Source organism: Periophthalmus magnuspinnatus, chromosome 12 (assembly GCF_009829125.3).
Source record: "Periophthalmus magnuspinnatus isolate fPerMag1 chromosome 12, fPerMag1.2.pri, whole genome shotgun sequence".
Classification (NCBI taxonomy): Eukaryota; Metazoa; Chordata; class Actinopteri; order Gobiiformes; family Gobiidae; genus Periophthalmus; species Periophthalmus magnuspinnatus.
This window is the reverse complement of record NC_047137.1, coordinates 14,012,801-14,032,336: the sequence shown is the minus strand read 5'-3', so window position 1 is coordinate 14,032,336 and position 19,536 is coordinate 14,012,801. Positions and strand designations below refer to the sequence as shown.

Below are 19,536 nucleotides of genomic sequence, written 5' to 3'. Positions count from 1 at the left end.
GACATCACAAAGTGGAACAGAGCGTTTTGAGTTTACACAGAGGTAATTCCATAACTGTTACCTATAGCAGTCAGGGCGAAAACATATCTATATGGCACTATAGTTATGCACTTTAAGTAGAGCTAAGACCTGTTTAGTCACAGTTTAAATTTGCACTGCTTCACTTTTTTGGTTTAGTTTCCATGGTAACGTAGCAACAGTTTTGCCTAGTTACACAGTATGATATTAAGCATTTACCTTGCATTCACTTAATTCTTGTTGTTTTTATTCCTAAAAAAAAAATAATAAAATAAAAATTGAAAAACATGCATTCCTATGCATGTGAGAAGGGTCGCTCTCCACAGATCTGACATGTAAATTGGCCTGGAGATGATTAAAGGGCCCATATTACAGTATTTTCTGATCTATGTTATAATGTCGTGCTTTGTTTCATTTACACATGTTTAACACACAAACCCTGTATATTTAGGCTGCGTTCTTGAGCTCTCAAACACAAAACACTCTGTTCCACCTTGTGATGTCACAGTGTGGTGATACAGGAAGTGCTCCTCTGTGTTAAATTAAACTCCACACACCTTCACTAGAATCATCTGGCTAATTTCACCCAGGAATTGCAAATCTCTATTGAACTAAAGGTTAAAAAAAATAGCTGTTAACTTGAAAACTACCACTTCATGACATCACAGGGTGTAACGGAGCATTTTAAGGTGTGAAGATGTAAACAGACTAATAATAAAAGGTTTACTCATACATGTGTGAATGAAACAAAACACATCACCAGGTCTGTTTTTGATTAAATACAGTATTCTAACATGATTTAAAGCTCACAAGTGTCAATTTTGTGTAATATAGGACCTTTACGTTAAATGCCAAGCAATATTACGCAATGGAGCTTTAATCTGTACAGCTGAGTTGAGTTTATTCTTTATTTGTCAGCGATCATGTGCATATTTTTTGTATAGTCCTGCTTTTAGACCTGGCTATTCAAACATGACAGTATAAGGCTGTTTGTGGATCTCTCCGTCAACAACTAGCATGCTGACGCGCACTTCCTGATTACCGGACAATAAAACCCTTTCCGATTAGATGCAATCAGGACGCAGTGGACTTATTTTGACCTTGTATATTATATCTGTAGCCGGGGAAAGACACATTTTGTCTAAATAGGTGGAAAATCTCAGGTGCGGTGAGTGGATGTAGCTTCACCCTGAGTTCTCCCTCATCATAAATAAGCCTCGTCTGGCTCAGGTCTGTGCTCCCCGGTGCTTATTTTAACCTGCTCTTTTTTGGCGTTTCTGGCAGGATCCCATCAGAAAGTCTATATTTACAGTGTGTAGGTGTGGGGCGCATTCCTGCTCGGGGCACAGGGGTGGACGTGTGAGGGGAGCGGGGCGGGAGAGGGGAGGGCATCTGAAAGAGCCAGTGTTAGCCGCGCGCGGAGGGGCCGTGCAGGTGTGGAGGAGTGAGAGAGGGGCCAACGAGAGGGCGAGCGACACGGAAAATCACCCCCCCACACACACACACACACCCCCACACCCGCCCGTCCCACCACCTCCACCGCCACCACCCGTCCCCACCACCCCCGCGGCGGACAGCCAAGCAGACGTGTTACCATTTACTCTGGCGTTAGAAAGGAGTCTCCACACCTCTGCCTCATGGCTAAAGTCCCGCTGTGTAACTTTTTTGGATGAGGATACACAACCTTTGCAGCTGATGTCATCAACAATACCTGGGGGTGTCGTGCTAGCTGTAGGCACTGCTCTGTCTGAAGCTTTATTAGACTTTAATCTGATCTTTATTGACCAGGAAGAGTTGAGCTAGCAGGAATTACAACAGGTGAGCTGATTTGTGTCGTTTAACAAGTCTCGCACACATTAAAATACAATCGCAAGCTAGCTAGCGTTAGCCAACAGTTTTGCAGTTAGCCACTCTCACTTTTTTGTTGAAAATCAAACACCTAAACAGGACCATGAGCGCTCAGATTGTTCACAGGCTCCTGAAATGTTGTCAAACAATCTTGAAACGTTTTTTGACAGCGTTTGCTTATGTGTGCACTTCGTCACCATGGTAACAGCTGAACATTCCACCCTAGAGATACATGTAGAACACTCCCAGCACGTTGTTACCGCAAAGCATCAGTTTTACGGCATTATCCTGCAGTTATTTCATTACAGGTGTTTTATTTGTTTTGTTTTGTACTTTTAAGATGTCTTTTGCTTTAAGATTAGTGATGTCGACACCACTTTCTACGGCCCTCAAGGGGGTTGGCCCGGCGCCGCGTCCTTTTGTTCTGTTTGGCCTGATTAGTTTGGAGCACGGGAGCGTTATTTGGCATTGTAAAGTAAATTAAACCTAACTTAAAATAAAAACGATTGAACTTTTGTAACCCTTTTGACTCATGTGTCCTTAATGTGTTTGGTCATAACAGGGTCCTCTCCACAGACCTGACCTGTAATTTGGATTGATGATATTGCTTGTCTGCAGACAGATCATTTTAATACCATACTTTGGATTATTCCAGGCAAAGCAAAAATCTTTACATACTGACTAGAAGAAAAGTGTTCTAATCCTCAAGTTCTCCTCAACCTGATCCTTCACCTGATCTCCAACTGACCAGGACCAGGACTACAGCTGGACTAAAACAGGACTACACCAGGGTCAGACCAGGACTAGACCAGGACTACACTAGGACTGCACCAGGACTACACCAGGACTACACCAGGACTACACCAGGACTAAACAAGGGTTAGCCCAAGAAAAAAACAGGGTCAGACCAGGACTACACTAAAGTTAGACCACGACTAGACCAGGGTTGGCGCAGGACTAGACCAGGATTAAACCAGGTCTATAAAGAGTTAGACCAGGACTACAGCTGGACTAAAACAGGACTACACCAGGGTCAGACCAGGATTAAACCAGGACTATACTAGGGCTTCATTAGGATGACACCAGGACTAAACAAGGACTAGCCCAAGACAAAACCAGGACTAGACCAGACCAGGACAACACCAAGACTAAACCAGTTCTATACCAAGACTATGCCAGGATTAAACCAGGGTTAAACCAGGGTTAGACCAAGATTAAATCAGGGTTGAACCAGGTTTAGACAAGGACTAAACCAGTGTTGGACCAAAACTAAACCAGGGGGAGTCATGTCCACAGATCTGACTTGTAACTTGGCCAGATGTACCATACTTTGGATCAGGCAACACAAAAACCTTTACATATAGACAAGAAGAAAAGTCTCTGAACCCCACCAGCAGATCCTCCATCCACAGCTCCGAGAAGAAACTGCGCTACAGAGAAGCTCTTGGACAAACGCACACACTTCCAGAGCAAATCATAACAAACCCGAAAGCAGACAAAACATTGTTCAGAGACGCGAAATGAAACCCTGGAAATTCACCCAGAGAGGAAAGAAACTATTGGTTTTCGGTCTTTAACGCTCAATGTTGAACGTTTCTGATGATTGTGACTTGGACATCTGTACTACTACTACTTCTACCACGTCTTTATTCACAATATTTGCACAACACCACATTAACACAAGACAAGTTGGGTGAAGTGTCTTGCCGAAGGACCATAGACGGCATATACAAATGGACATCGCTAACCTGCTAGCTGCCGCGTTCCAAATGGGAAGTGATCATGGGCGTGCTACCGGCTCCATCGACATCGACTGCTGCAGTGAACCTTGTCGTTTTGGTCTTAAAATGTTCGTATTGATCCGCTCTACATGATCCTGATATTTGTATTTTGCTATTGTGTCCGTAAATCAAGATATGAGCATTAATAACAGACAAATGCGGCGCCTTCTTTCCCCAAGCTCACTCCCGCTAGCGTTAGCAACAGGTTTGATTGACAGTATTGCTTGATGAGTTTCATTTGACTGGAGCCGAACGCTATGGGTGATGTTACGCTACCTTAGTCCACTTCTTTATACAGCAAAGGACGCAACAACAGTACGCACAGAATCGGATCGTTGACCTTAAAGTCGGTGGGCGAACACCCTGACCACTGAGCCAATCCATTCTACGAAGAGTATTTGCACCTGCACCATTTGGCACGAAAACATCCTGTGTGGAAACGTTTGACATGGCATCATCTCAATGTTTTGGCAATGCACAGAACTCATAATAATTACATACACATAAAACTTGATTTAGCTCCAAATGTTCCATCTGTTTAGCGTCTCTGAATGAGTCTGACAACATCCCTCCCTCTCCTGGGTTTAGTCCTGGTTTGTCGTTGGGTTGAGTTTGAACATTTATTCCATTTCAGGTCTCGTTTTGACCTGCAGTGCCCTGGTGTAGTCCTGGTCTAACCCTGGCTGAGTCCTGGTTTAGTCCCGGTCCAAACCTGATGTAGTCCTTGTCTAATTCATGGTTTAGTCCTCATCTAACCCTGGTGTAGTCCTGGTTTAGTCCCAGTTTAGTCCTCATCTAGTCCTTGTCTAATCCATGGTCCTGGTCTAACGCCAGCATAGTTCTGGTTTAGTCCTCATCTAAACCTGGTGTAGTCTTGGTTCAGTCCTGGTTTAGTATTGCTTTAATCCTGGTTTAATCCCAATCTAATTCTTGTCCAACTCTGGTGTAGATCTAGTTTGACCCTGCTATAGTCCTGGTTCAGTCCTGCTATAGTCCTGGTTCAGTCCTGCTATAGTCCTGGTTCAGTCCTGGTTTAGTCCTGGTTCAGTCCTGGATTAATCCTGGTTTAGTACTGGTTTAGGCCTGGTGTAGACCTGGTTTGACCCTGGTATAGTCATGGTCAAACCCTGATTGTCCTGGCTCACAGTAGTCCTGGTTTAGTCCTGGTTTGGTCCTGGTTTAGTCCTGGTTTAGTCCTGGTTTGGTCCTGGTTTAGTCCTGTTTAGTCCTGGTTTAATCCTGGTTTAGTCCTGGTTTGGTCCTGGTTTAGTCCTGGTTTAGTCCTGGTTTGGTCCTGGTTTGGTCCTGGTTTAATCCTGGTTTAGTCCTGGTTTGGTCCTGGTTTAGTCCTGGTTTAGTCCTGGTTTAATCCTGGTTTAGTCCTGGTTTGGTCCTGGTTTAGTCCTGGTTTAGTCCTGGTTTGGTCCTGGTTTGGTCCTGGTTTAATCCTGGTTTAGTCCTGGTATAATCCTGATCTGAACCTGGTGTTGTCCTGGTCTAACCCTGATGGTCCTGGTTTAACCCTGATGGTCCTGGTTTAGTCCTGGTGTAGTCCTGGTCTGACCCTGTTTTAGTCCTGGTTTAGTCCTGGTCTGACCATGGTTTAGTCCTGATTTAGTCCTGGTCTGACCCTGGTTTAGTTCTGGTTTAGTCCTGGTCTGACCCTGGTTTAGTCCTGGTCTGACCCTGGTTTAGTCCTGGTCTGACCCTGGTTTAGTCCTGATTTAGTCCTGGTCTGACCCTGGTTAGTCCTGGTCTGACCCTGGTTTAGTCCTGGTTTAGTCCTGGTTTAGTCCTGGTTTAGTCCTGGTCTGACCCTGGTTTAGTCCTGGTCTGACCCTGGTTTAGTCCTGGTCTGTCCCTGGTTGAGTCCTGATTTAGTCCTGGTCTGACCCTGATTTAGTCCTGGTCTGACCCTGGTTTGGTCCTGGTCTGACCCTGGTTTAGTCCTGGTTTAGTCCTGGTCTGACCCTGGTTTGGTCCTGGTCTGACCCTGGTTTAGTCCTGGTTTAGTCCTGGTCTGACCCTGGTTTAGTCCTGGTTTAGTCCTGGTTTAACAGCACTACCCTAAACCCGCACTAAGCTTTGGAGGTCCTGTTGTATTGATGTTTCTTCATTATCTCCACCTCAGACAGCAGCATGTGGGAGCATTTACCCAGACTTCCTGCGGTCCCGGGTGGAAACTGCTGCGGTCGGACCCCTACTCGGAGCGCTGCCCTGTGGAAAAACTCATTGATTTCCACACTTTAACTCAGCTGTAGCAAAGGAGGAGTGAATGGATATGTTTGTTCAAATTTGCATTGTTGACATCTGTAAGTGAGGACAGGACTCGGGTAAATAAATTGGTCTTTTAAACATCATCACTAAAGACTGCAGTAAAAATCCAAGTGTGACGAGGTCTAAACGGGACAAACCGGGACTGGTTAAGGTCCAAACCAGGAATTAGACCAGGACTACACCAGGGACAGACCAGGACTACACCAGGATTAGACTAGGACAAGACCAGAACTAAACCAGGTCTATATAGGATTAGACCAGGAATACAGCTGGACTAAACCAGGACTACACCAGAATTACACCAGGATTAGACCCGGACTACAGCTGAACTATACCAGGACTACACCAGGACCATAGCGGGGCTACACTAAAGATGGAGCAGAGGATGTAGAGGAAAGAGTCAGATGGAGCAGAGGAAAGGGTCAGATGGAGCAGAGGAAAGGGTCAGATGGAGCAGAGGATGTAGAGGAAAGGTTCAGATGGAGCAGAAGATGCAGAGGAGGAGTTTGTATTGTAAAGAGGATGCACTTACATGTTTGAGCTCCATCAGAACCTGTCTGGTCAGCTCGATCCTCTTTTTGTTCACATGTTTGATGGCCACCAGATTCCCCTGTACAACACAGGACACTTCGGTCAACAAAACAGCGACAGAACATAAAACAAAAAACAAAAAACATAAACCATACTGTAATGAGGGAACACACACTTACTGTCTTGTCTTAAAAACTGGTAAAATAATTTAAATGGTTAACAGAGGTCTAAACTTATTCCTCACTTTCCTAATTTAGCATCCTAATTATTCACCATCTTTATCTACTAGCATGCTAACAAATCACCAGCGTTACTCCCTGATTCTTGTACTATAAAACTAGCTAACCACAACTAGCATGCTAACAGCGCAACAGCATCACTTTCTGGTTCTTGCACTATAAAACTAGCTAACCACAACTAGCATGCTAACAGCGCAACAGCATCACTTTCTGGTTCTTGCACTATAAAACTAGCTAATAACAACTAGCATGCTTACATCGACCCAGTGTTACTTCCTCATTCTCGTACTGTAAAACTAGCTAACAACAACTAGCGTCTTAATAACTAACCAGCATTACTTTCTTATTCTTTCACTATAAAACTAGCTAACAACAACTAGCATGCTAACAGCGCAACAGCATTACTTTCTAGTTCTTGCACTGTAAATTAGCTAACAACAACTACCATGCTTACATTGCTCCAGCGTTACTTCCTGATTCTCAAACCGTAAAAGTAGCTAACATCAATTAGCGCCCTAATAGCTCACCAGCATTACTTCCTGGTTGTCGGACCATAAAACCAGCTAACAAAAAGTAACTAACAACAGATAGCATGCTAACAGAGCACCTTGATGGTTCACAGGGAGTAAAATGTTACATATTTAGATGTAAACAGCCAACAAATGTCTTATTTTTATCTGTGCTGGGGCAAAACAAATGCTCAACATTTTAACTTTTTTTTTTTTTTCATTTTGGCACTTGGTATTCTCCGTTTCTGACAATAACAACAAGTTCACAAATAAACATCATGTCTATAAAAAAAGTAGCTAATATTCTCATAATTGCCAGTAACTGTTGTAATCTAAATTCTGGTACTTTATCTCTAATGTATTTTCAGTGGGAGGGTTAGCGTTAGCCTCCAAACATCACAAACTATGAAAAACCAGGGCCGTTTTGGCGACTGAGAAGTGTTCGACCACACGTGAGAAACACCAGAGCTTCATTAAAAAACGTTAGCGCTTGTAGAAATGTTTAGTTTAGTTTATTGACTTAGCATTCAGCGCCAAAAACTAGCATAAAAGCATTCCTTAAATAGACTGCTGGAGAAATCTCACCAAATATACAGCGAGTCACAATATTGTTTTTATGTGAAATATATTAGTGAAGTTTATAAATGATGCTGGAACTCAGATATTGAGTCTTATACCATGAAAATATAAACAGAAACAACAGCCCTTTGTCTGCGCTCGCTACAAAAATCTATTTTTTATTTTTTGCGGGCTCATTAAAATGAATGGGACAGAATGTTTGTATTGGTACTGGGCTGTTTGTGGAGATATTCTAAACACGTCACTCCTGGATGAGTCTATAGGAGCATTTCACTGCAAATGGTTAGAATAAAAGGTAGAACTCAAAGCCCTTTTGTGATGCAGATGTGTGGTCACCGTGAGCTCTGTGCACCCTGATGGAGAGAGGGAGACAGAGAGAAAGGGAGAGAGAGGGAGAGAAGGAAAGAGGGAAGGAGAGAATGAGGGAGAGACAGAGGAGAGGGAGTGAGTGGGAGGATGTCAGGACTTACCTTAAAATAGCCAGTTTTAGCGAAGAGCTGGTACTTCCCATGAGCCGTGATCAGGGAGCCGTAGCTGGAGCCTCTCTGCACATACGCACATAGAAAGTATAAGTTAGACCCTATAGAACACGTCTTAACACATGGGTTTGCACACAGAGCTACACTAAACAGTGTGTCAGAATGGAACAATTTTCTGTCAAATAATAAAATAAAGGACATATTTTGCTAATTTAATTACACAGGTAGTATGTGTTTTGTTTAAAGATGTCCACTTGCTCCTTTATGATCATCCTTGTAAAAGTCAGCACAACAAAGTGCTGCTCTGCTGGACCGTGCTGTCGGCTCCTCCTGTGCGTAGGTGCAGATCACGCTAACGAGTGGTGGATTTGACAAATTTGAGCCAAAATGGCTACGCGATCCTGCCAAATCCTATGTGTATCACAGCCTGTCGCCTCTGCCTCTCAACCAATTCATCTCAAGCTAAAATTCACTCCCTCTGTATTATTCAGCTGTTTCAGCCCCAGCCGTCCTCTGACTCCTCTCCACAGCAGCAGAACCATCAGCCTCTCAGCCTCTCCTCTTTACCACCACTAGTGCTGTGATAACTACCTTTCAAAATACAACTTCTTCAAAAAGTTACAAACTATATAAAGCCTATTGTTGTTCATAGTAAAAATGTTCCAGAATGGCTCTTTGCAGACATGAGTGTGTTTTGGAGCCTGTAGAACTGTTCTCCCCCTCACACTCAGCCTGGCACTGGACCACGGGCCACTGGAAAATCTATTAGGCTGGAAAACACATTCTGCTGCTCCGGCCTGTGAAGGTGTGTGCACGAGAGAGTGCATGTGAGAGTGTTTGTGAGAGTGCACGTGAGGGTGTTTGTGAGAGTGCACGTGAGAGTGCTAATGACAGTGCACGTGAGAGTGCTTATGCCAGTACACTTAAAAGTGCACATGAGAGTGCACATGAAAGAACACTTAAGAGTGCACGTAAGAGTGCTTGTGACAGTGCACGTGAGAGTTCTCATGACAGTGCACGTGAGAGTGCTTGAGAGAGTTCTTGTGAAAGTGCACGTGAGAGTGCTCATGCCAGTACACTTAAAAGTGCTTGTGAGAGTACATGTGACAGTGTACATGAGAGTGCATGTGAGAGTGCACATGAACACTCACGTGGACGCTCATATGCACTTTCACGTGCACACTCACATGCACTCTCACATGAACAGTCACGTGCACGCTCACATGCGTGTGGAGCAGAGCGCTCACACACAGAGGACCCGACAGGAGCCTGGGACACACCAGAGACAGGGAGGATTTAAGGACACAGCCTAGCCCAGTGAAGTACAGTACACTTACAAGTGAAAAGTATTTAGCAGTTACATAATCTCACATTCACTCACAAATCTCCAGTAACATGGTCAGAAACAGGTGGGCTATGGTCAGAGATGCTGTTGGTCAGTTCAGCAAAGCCACACACAGTTTCATCCAAAACTTCAAAATGCCTGTGTGTTTTTTCATTCAGTCTTATTTCCACTAAATGGAAGTTATTCGAGTAAGAAAACCACTGCTGTCAGCCAGTTAGAGTGTGTACTTTTACATCTCAACAAATCACCTCACAGGCCAGCCACTGTAATCTGGAGCGCCAAAAATACTATTATTTTTATGATATATTGAACGATAAGTTAAAACCCAGCTCATAGTTCCATGTTCACTGATAGAAATGAGTGACTGATAGAAAAAGTTCATAACAGAGCAGACGGCACACACACACACACACACACTTTCTTTTCCACAAATCTCTGCTTTTATATTTGACTCTAGTCTGGAAAAACCTTGACATTTGTTAGTAGTAATAAGGCTGGTGCAGCTCCAGAGAACAGCTTTGAGAATTCCACTCTTTGGTTGAGATCCATGTAGTGTTTGGAGTGTGCCAGCCCCGTGAGGAGAGGGCAGACAGGGGAGAAAAACAAGAGCGCTGCCAGTGCCATAAGCTCACACCAGGAACAGTATGTTTTCAAACTCCAACAGGTTTTACAGCGCTCCACAATGCCAAATGGGCCAGAGAAGACAAGGGAAAGTCTTAAAAGAGTAGTCGTAGTATTGCCACATAGCCAGAGGGTTTTGGGTTTGGTTTAGTTTGCCGTCATAAACTTAAACTTATGCAACAGGTTAGGTGTCCAAGAAGGAGCTCCGTAATCCTGATGATTAGCTCTCTGGAGATAAAAGTGATTTATCTACCCTTAACCTTAGCTCAAAGTGCACTATGTAACTTTTCTGGTTTGCGTGAAATATTCCACAGTGTTCCATTAAACTTATGTATCTCCATGGAGACAGTGGTGTCTTTACTGCAATAAAACAAATCTGTAATTGGTGAAATGCAAAATAGAAAAACTTAATGCCACACTGAATCGTTCGAGGCAAAGCAATAACATCTCCATGGAGACAAGTAGGTGCTGGACACTACACCAGAAAAGTTACACAGTGCATCATTAAAGTAAGAATATTGGTTAAATTACACATTTATCTTAATTGTTTTTGATTATGCATTGAAAATACTTAGAGCTATAGCCCATCTGTCCATTTTCTTCTGCTTATCCAGGGCCGGCTCACGGGGGCAGAAGTCTAAGCCAAGACTCCCCGACTTCCCTCACCTCAGACATGTCCTCCAGCTCCTCCAGTGGGACCCCAAGGCATTCCCAGGTCTCATTTCGACCACTTGTGTCCACGATCTTGTCCTTTTGTTCATTATCCAAATCTCATGACCATAAGTGAGTGTAGGACCAGAGATCTAAACCAGGACTAAACCAGGGACCAAAGCTGAGAGTAGGAGCGTAGATCGACAGGCACAGAGCTATAACCTAAAACACTAAAATATGACATCGTGACAGCCGTACCTGGGACAGGGTGAGCCGGCTGCCTGCCCGTTTGTGGTACTTGTTGGGGCTCTCGAACTGCAGGTCCTCCCAGCGGATCCTCCACAGCATCCCCGCCAGCTCCTTCTCCAGCTTCAGCTTCCTACAGAGGACAGAGGACAGAGGACAGGTCAACAAGTGCAGTGCCGCAAGGAACATCTCTGCACAATGTGGCTGCTGGAACGCATTTCATAAACATACATTTGTTTTGCATTACCATTACTGACTTTTTTCCATGTGAGCATTATGTGTCCTGCCCCAGCACAGATTTATTGTTAAGCAGCTCTTGGCGTGTCGTCTGAATCAGGAAGTGTACTGTTCGCATGCAAGTTGTTAGCATTATCATGATGACAAATCCACAAGTTCATTACGGTGAATAATTAGGATAAATAATCGAATAAATGTTTCCAGTACATGGACAGACACTCTCAATTTTCCCTTTCCTTGCATTTCAGCTACAACCCTCCTCCGCCCGATGACCACCGCAGCAGCAGAAGAACCACGGACCTCCTCATCCTCTCCATCTCCTCCTCCATCTCCTCCTCCTCACCTCCATAACCCTTCATACTTCATCACTTCTACAGTAGGGTTTTGTTGCCTCGGTTGTTTTTGGCCTTGCACGTTTGGACCAGTGTGAAATGCTCGCTCTGATTATTTATTTAACACGGTTTACACAAGCGGCCAGTGCGTGCCCTCCATATGCAAGACTCGCACGAAACCCAAACTCCACAGCGACTTCCAATCACGGTTACAACAGCAAAATAAAGCCAGCTAGATTAATCGTCCTGCACTAGCTCGCTCCAGTACGGTTACATCAGATACTACTCAATACTGCAGCTAGTATCAAAAATAGATACCGTATTTTCCGGACTATAAGTTGCACTTTTTTCATAGTTTGGCCAGGGGTGCGACTTATACTCAGGTGCGATTTATATGTGAAATATGTTTTTTTCTTCATTATTATGCATTTTTTTGGCCGGTGTGACTTATACTCCAGTGCGACTTACACTCTGGAAAATATAGTATTGATTTGAGCGAAAAAAGTCACATTCAAAGGATAGAATGAACTTTTCCTGAATAGATTTACAATGATCTTGAGCCGTATCAGAACAAGTATAAGGAATATAAAAGAAAGTACTTCCATTCAATGCTGAAAATCACATTCTATTGTCAAAATAAAGAGCGTTTACTCAGTTACATTTGCACATTTACATTTACTTGAGTAACTTTTTAAAGAAATCATACTTTTCAGAGCACTTTTCTAGCAACAGACGTTTATTTCTACTTAAGTAATATATTTATTGAAGTAACAGCACGCTTGAGTAAAAGGGTTTCATTGTCCGTTCATCAGTGCGTGTTAGCATGCTAGTTGTTAGACATGCACACTCCACTCAGAGCGATCAGGAGTCTAACCCACAACCTGCTTTTTGAATCCCCTTTTTCTTTAATCGTTGGAGAAGTTGTATATTCATGGCAAATAGTCATGGCAAAACTGGTCTTTTAAAGTTGTGAAAAGTGCTTATAAACTCATCATGGTGAATAATCAGGATGCTCTGACTGCGTAAAGTAAGTGAGGAATAACTTTGGACCACTGCAAACCGTTTAAATTGAACTATTTCTGCTTTTCCGTGGTTTAAGACGGTACAAATCAGACACAGGAGCTTTAAATCGCTGCTGATTTGGAAGATTTGGATTTGAGGAATCTTTGCTGAAAACGGGTGAGCGATTTTTTCACGCTGAAGACGGCCGAAAGAATAGAAAACGAGCAGAGCGCTGGTTTAATCTGAGTGTTCTCATCAAAGCATATTTCTTCGTGATTGTAATGCTTTGTGTGAGCTGCCATTTTTCATATTGACTTTCGGCTTCTGAGAAAGAACAACACGCTGGTGCTAAGACAGAATTAGTGTACGCTTTACTTTTTATAAGCCATTTTAATAAGTGTAAGTGTTTATGTGAAATACTAACCAGACTCATACATGGTTCAAATCAAATATAGCTTTACTTATTGTCATTGTAATGTATTTTATTCTAATTTATAAGCTGTTTAGTTAGAAGTTTAACTCTAAAAGGACTCTCTCTGATCTGAATCATCACTACTTAAACCCAAAAACCTGCTGGCAGATACGGCATGAAAATCAGGACAAACACGCTACAAACATTTCCTTTAAAGTGAAACTAAACTCTAAAAAAAATCAACTTATTTTGCTACTAAACTGTATATATTGTGTTTTAACAGCATTATCTACTGTTCCTGGTCCATTTAGGCTATTTTAGTGCAAATTCGGTTCATTTGCAGCTTTGTGTTTGAGTCACAGACTGAGTGTATGCTGTTTCAGGTACTACGTGACATCACACAAGACTGCTGTGATTACATTTCAGGTGTTTCTGATTATAAACACCTGGCTGCAGGGGCGGAGTTTGAAGCGTGGATCCATGTTAGACCGATCACACTGTTCCGCGTATGTCCAGACTCCGCCCATCCTCCAGCCTTGCTCTATTTGGTCTTCCATGTTCTGTCCAGTTTAGCAGCTTTATTTGAAATGTGGTTGTAGGAGACGTTTTGGTGTTTTGACCTGCGCTTGAACAACGATGACTTGAGCGTGACTGGATTCAGTATTACCACGTTGTGCCACTTTTGCCCTATAACCACGGGGTTGACCGTAAGCATTCCAGTCATGAGTTGGTGAATACAGTATGCCAGTGCACTTTCTTTCACAACCGGTCCACTCTCACATGCTAAATCTAATGTAAGTATGTGGGTAGTGTGTCTCTATCGACGTCCAGCTCCAGACTAACACCTTATGATTCATCTCGGTTAAAAATACTGAGATGGCTCTTCCCACTCGTGCTCCTCGCTGCAGACTCAACCCTGACCTCTGCACCAAAAGCAACTCCAAAATAAAACTGTCTCACTGGAAGGAGGAGAATCAAAGGTTTTGAAAGGTAGCGCTGCGGATGAGAGAGGAACGAGGAGGATTTTAAAACCAGGTGACTCCTTTGAAACCTTTTTGTAGACATACACCTATATATTGGGCGATATTTGCACTTTTTAACATAGTTTGCGTGTTCTCACTGCGCCTACATTTTCACCAATCACTTAAAACATGTAGAATTGGCTAATAAGAAAAAATACATAAATAAAAATATGACTCATGAGAAAGTTCACACCTTAGGGCAGTTCAGATATTCTTACTGTAAACAACAACTAGGGTGTGAGTTTCAGTTTAGTTAACTCCTCCATTCAGCCAGATATTTCAACCGCAACTTCAATTTGCTTTTGATAAGTTGGTCAACCCTAAAATGTACACTATTTCATAACGTTATTGTTGTCTAGAGCGGGTCTGGTTGGAACAGACTGATTTTCCACAAGCACCAGAGCAGAGCCACATTCCTTTGGGTCGGAGAGGTGTAAAGCACTTCCAGATGGAGAGGAGCGAGGGGAGGAACGGCCGACCACAGCCCACCACCAGCGCACATCCTGGGCCAGAGAGTGAGGGGCGTGAGGGGCACTCTGGGTGAATGTCGACTTGGGTATCTAAAGAAAGAACTCTATCGAATATCACGAAATAGTCACAATTGTGTTTGAATTTTTGGTTTAAAAATGGTATTTCCAATGTGCCATTCGTTCCCAAAAGAGTGGATAATAAACTGTAAAGTATTTATAGTGAAAAATGTCATAATAACAATATCAGTCGTGTGATTTTGTGTTTCGATCTGATACCAAGTAATGCCATGGTAAGTGTTGCAGTGAGTTTTGTATTAAAATGGATTGAAACGTCTCTTATCCCCGTGTTATTATTTTTGCTCCATCACAGGTTGATCTAATCGTTTATGTCCAGACAAACAGTATAAGCAACATATTTAAACATTTTTATCAGTAAACTGCATTTTTGAGTATTTTTTCAGCATCAATATTCAGTTTGTATTGATAAATTGTTTTTTGTTATTGATCCACCAATGACTAAATATCAGAAAATGCAAATATAAAAAGTAAATATATGTCCACGTTTACACTGGACCAGGTTTAACCCCTTCCTCTCCTCTCCATGTGTTATCAAGAGGTCGTTCTATTTAAAGCCTGCTCCACACTGGGCACATTGTCTCGGGCTGGTCCCAGATGTGGAAAGCACCCCTCGTCTCCCACCTAGTGTCCCATGAGCCCATAACATCCTCCAACCTGGCAACCCGCTGTCAGATAAGGGTTTTCCTGGCAGGTTAAACCCAGGGTTGGAGTCGAATGCAGATAACACATTTAAAGGTCAGATGCTGTAGGCAAAAGGTTGGTCTGTATAAAAGTATGTGTTTGTATGTGTTTGTATTTGTGAGTCTGATGTACAAAACAAAGAGATTTTAAAACTTTTTAGGCTTAAATCATCAAATTAAAATGCGCTAAAAATTGGTTCAATGTAATATTTCAATTTTGATTCTGGAAATTGTAGCATTTTTTACGCATAAATTCCTATATTTCCACATAAAAAAAACCACAAAATCTATATCAATGCATTAAACATCAGGAAAAAATCCATATTAATAACGCATTTTTCCCTTTTCACTCACTCCCTGAAACATTAAAGGTGGGTGTTACACTTCTATCATATATTAATTGCAAACACGTAGCATTTTTAGATCCCCATGTTACTTTTTATCGTTTTCAAACTGCTATAATTGCCAAAAAACTACATATTGACATGTTTAATGAGTTTACATTTGTGAAGTCGTAGTGTATTGTTGTGTATCCTCCTTTCGTATATTTATGGACCATGGTTATGCAGGAGCGTGGGTGACGTAGGCTTGTGGGCGGAGCTATGGACAGGATCGTACTGCTAACTGTAAGTAGGATTTGAATAGAACCCGGGAGAGATCGATAAATTACTGAAATATGCATGGATGACATATAAAACCACTCCCCGCTATAAGAAGGACACACTAATTATCTACGTGAGGCGTGTCTAAACTGTGGTCCAGGGTCCAAATTGGGCCCTCAGACCAGTTTTTATGGTCCATCGGGGCTTTGTCGACATTAATTTTAACAGCCAATAGTAAAGTAAATCCCGCTATAACCTCAATGACATCACACTGCTTTGTGATACAGACCTAAAATGAACCTTTCAAGTCTTATTAAAGATATGTTAGGTCTATGAACGCTGTGCTAAACGCTTCCATCTGAATGATCCACCGTTTTAAGCAGTGCTCTGTGGCCATCTGCGTCAAATATGTTTCAAAATGTGGCCCTCTGCGCAAAACATATAGACACTTCTGATCTAGATTTTAAGATAATCACGCTATACATTTAAATTTACATATTTACAGATGAGGAAAGAGCATTGTCGTACATTTTAAAACACGATTTTGAAGAATATGGGCTATTTTAAACCCACTTCACACTGGCTCCATTGTCTCGGGCCGGTCCCAGATGTGAACACCCCCCCTCCCGCTGCCCCCTGACCCATTAAAAAGCTCCAACCTGGCAACCCGCGGTTAAAGCAAACACACATATACGGCTGTGGAGGCTCTGGTTTCACTGCGCACCGCTCTCCACCGCTCCCTCTGTCTGCTGCACATACTTTCAGCAGATTGTTCACATTCTTCTGCGAGCAAGGAACAGCGCAGGCTCCAGCTAGCACAGCACGCTAGCACAAATATAGCCGCGCGCTCCACTGTGCAGACAATAGGGGATGGAGCGATGAAGACGATGGTGAAATGAGAGTGAAATTCTAGTCTTTGCACAAACGAAATAGAAACGGGGAATGGGGAGTTAATAGGACTGAAATTCTAAATATGTATCTGAGTTTGAGTGCTCTGACTAGTTTGGATTATTTGTTTAAACCCTGCAAAAATGAAAGTATTTAATTGCATTTAACATTGCTTGGATTTATGTGCTATTAAACTTGATTTGGAAAACATCTTGAGTCTTGTCCAGAAAGTCAAATTCAACTATTTAAAATATTTTTAAATGTGAGATAACAATTCTAACTTGTTTTTTTTAGTTCTAGAAATGTTTAAGGAAATGTTTTTTGGGACTGGTTTCAATATTTTGACCCATACTGGTTGTCTGGGCGTATTGAAGTATGGGTCAAATGCACTAAGTCAACATTTTTTGCTACTATATACAGTATATATGGTGTTTTAATAGTAATATCTGCTCTTCCTAGTCCTTTTTTTTTGGCATTTTGAGTGCAAAACTAGGTTGAATTTGCAGTTTGTGTTCAAAAATAGTTAAAGTGTGTGAGCGGGAGGCCACTACATAATCAAGTACTATGCGACATCACCTATGACTGCCCTGATCATAACCTGGTGTTTCTGATTTCAAACGCCTTGCTGCAGGGTCCAAATTTGAAGTATGGATTTCCGTTAGACCAGGTGTGTCCAAACGTTTCTCATTAAGGGCCACATATAAAAACACAGACAAAGCTGAGGGTCGATTGAGGGACTGGTCATGAACACAGTGAATACTTCAAATCTGTGTGTTTATTACAAGTTAGACTGAACCACTAGACGTTTATTCATGCTTACATCCTCAATGGGACAATATTTGACATGGGCAGTAAGTAGATTTTCAGAAATGTACGGTAAAAAGTAATGTTTAAGGTAATATGGCCCGATTCAACTGGAAGCTTGACGGCCGAGAAAAATTGGTCTGAGGGCCGCATTTGGTACTTGGGCCACAGTTTGGGCATGCCTGCGTTAGACCAATCACACTGCTCCTTACATCCCAGACACTGATGTTTAGTCCTCCAGGTACAGCCCAGTTTCGGAGCTCAATTTGAAACGCGGTTGTAGGCGGAGTTTAGGTGTTTAGTCGCACTTTAAGCTATATGTTCACGGTCAAGAGGTGCTGGTGCTTTGGGATCTATTTGCTGTGAGTCGAGGCTTTCTTACGCGACCAAAACTGACAAAACAAATGTATAAGACTTTGAATTCAAACATGACACAGGCAGTTCATTACACAGGTTTGTCTTTATTCAAATCAGCATCCCCAGACATGAAGGAATACAACAACTTCAGTCTGCATTCCAAAGCACTGAGACGTGGCACAAAAGCAGCACAAATACATAAGGATAAAACATCTGATATATCACTCTACATTCTCTCATTACAAATATAGATTTATAGAAAATAAATATAACAATACATCTGTGGAATGTTCAGGAACCCGTCATGGAAGGGGGAGGAGCTTTGGAGTCACGCTAAGTGCTGTGTGCAAATGAGATGATAGTTTTATATTTGTAGAAAAGGATTTATCTAAACAAAACTAGCACTTTCTAGTATATATTTATATCAAAATGCAAAATGTCATTTACTGGAAACATTAAAAATATATATATTTACTTTCAACCCTGTATCATTTTTGGCAAATCGTTTTGGGGTTTTTTTTGGCAAATGTTTGAACACATTTTAAATTAAAACTAAAAACTAAAAAAATTCATATCTGAGTTGTTGTAACTTCCTGAGAACTAAACTTTACATTTATATGAAAGAAAATCTAGCATCAAACATAACCTGACGTGTTTAAACAGATTGTTAAAGGCCCTGTACCTGATTTTTCCATGTACTTGAGCAACATGTGTCTGCTCCGGTACATATATAGTATAAGCAGCTCTTAAGGTCAAAATAACTCTGCTGCGTCTAATTAGAAAGCATTTTAGCACTTATAAACTCATCATGGTGAATAATTAGGATGTTCGGACTGCATAATTTAAGCGAGGAATAACTTTGGACCACTGCAAAACATTTAAAATACACTAGTTCTGTTTTTTTCCCCATGTTTTTAACTACAGCGCATTTAAGTTCTAGCTGATCTTTTAGTACATGTGTCAAACTCAAGGCCTAGGGGCCAAATGCGGCCCACCATGTAATTTTATTTGGCCCACAACAAGGTAAATGTAAATGTATGACTGTCTTAAAATGTCAGTTTATCAGGAGTTTCGCATTTACGCAGACATATTTCTTTTATATCTTTGCAAATTTGAGACAAACCATTTTGCTGATGTGGCCCTCAGTGAAATTGAGTTTGACACCCCTGTTTTAGTAGTTTTGTTGTATTTATAAGTGTGGACGCAAAAACAAAAACACACACTGGCAGCTTTAAAGAGACATTTTTAGATAAAGATTAAAGATCCTATACAGTATTATGCCATTTCCAGGCTATAAGATCTGAGCTCCCCTGATCAGAAAAAGTCTGATGAGATGCCCTTCTGCGTTATCACCTGATGATGTCATGATGTGCACGCAAATTAAAACATAAGAACATAAGTCCGGGGTACGCTTTTGACGAGGAAATATTATCTCATGGAGTTAAAGTTTGTTTTGCAGGACAGGACCTTTAACAACCTGCTCTTCACAAAATTTAAAAAGAGCTTAAGAGGCCACAGCAAGTGCAAT

General features: G+C 42.0%; 1 protein-coding gene across 1 annotated transcript in view; it reads right to left on the bottom strand.

The window, feature by feature from the left end:
- Nucleotides 1-19,536, bottom strand: part of npr2 (natriuretic peptide receptor 2) — a 104,409-nt gene that overhangs the window by 30,633 nt on the left and 54,240 nt on the right. Inside the window, exons 8-10 of the mRNA XM_033975971.2 lie at nucleotides 11,137-11,257; nucleotides 8,253-8,327; nucleotides 6,457-6,534 (exon numbers count right to left, since the gene is read on the bottom strand). Coding sequence (XP_033831862.1) covers nucleotides 6,457-6,534; nucleotides 8,253-8,327; nucleotides 11,137-11,257 — 274 coding nt within the window. The remainder of the gene's footprint in view (nucleotides 1-6,456; nucleotides 6,535-8,252; nucleotides 8,328-11,136; nucleotides 11,258-19,536) is intronic.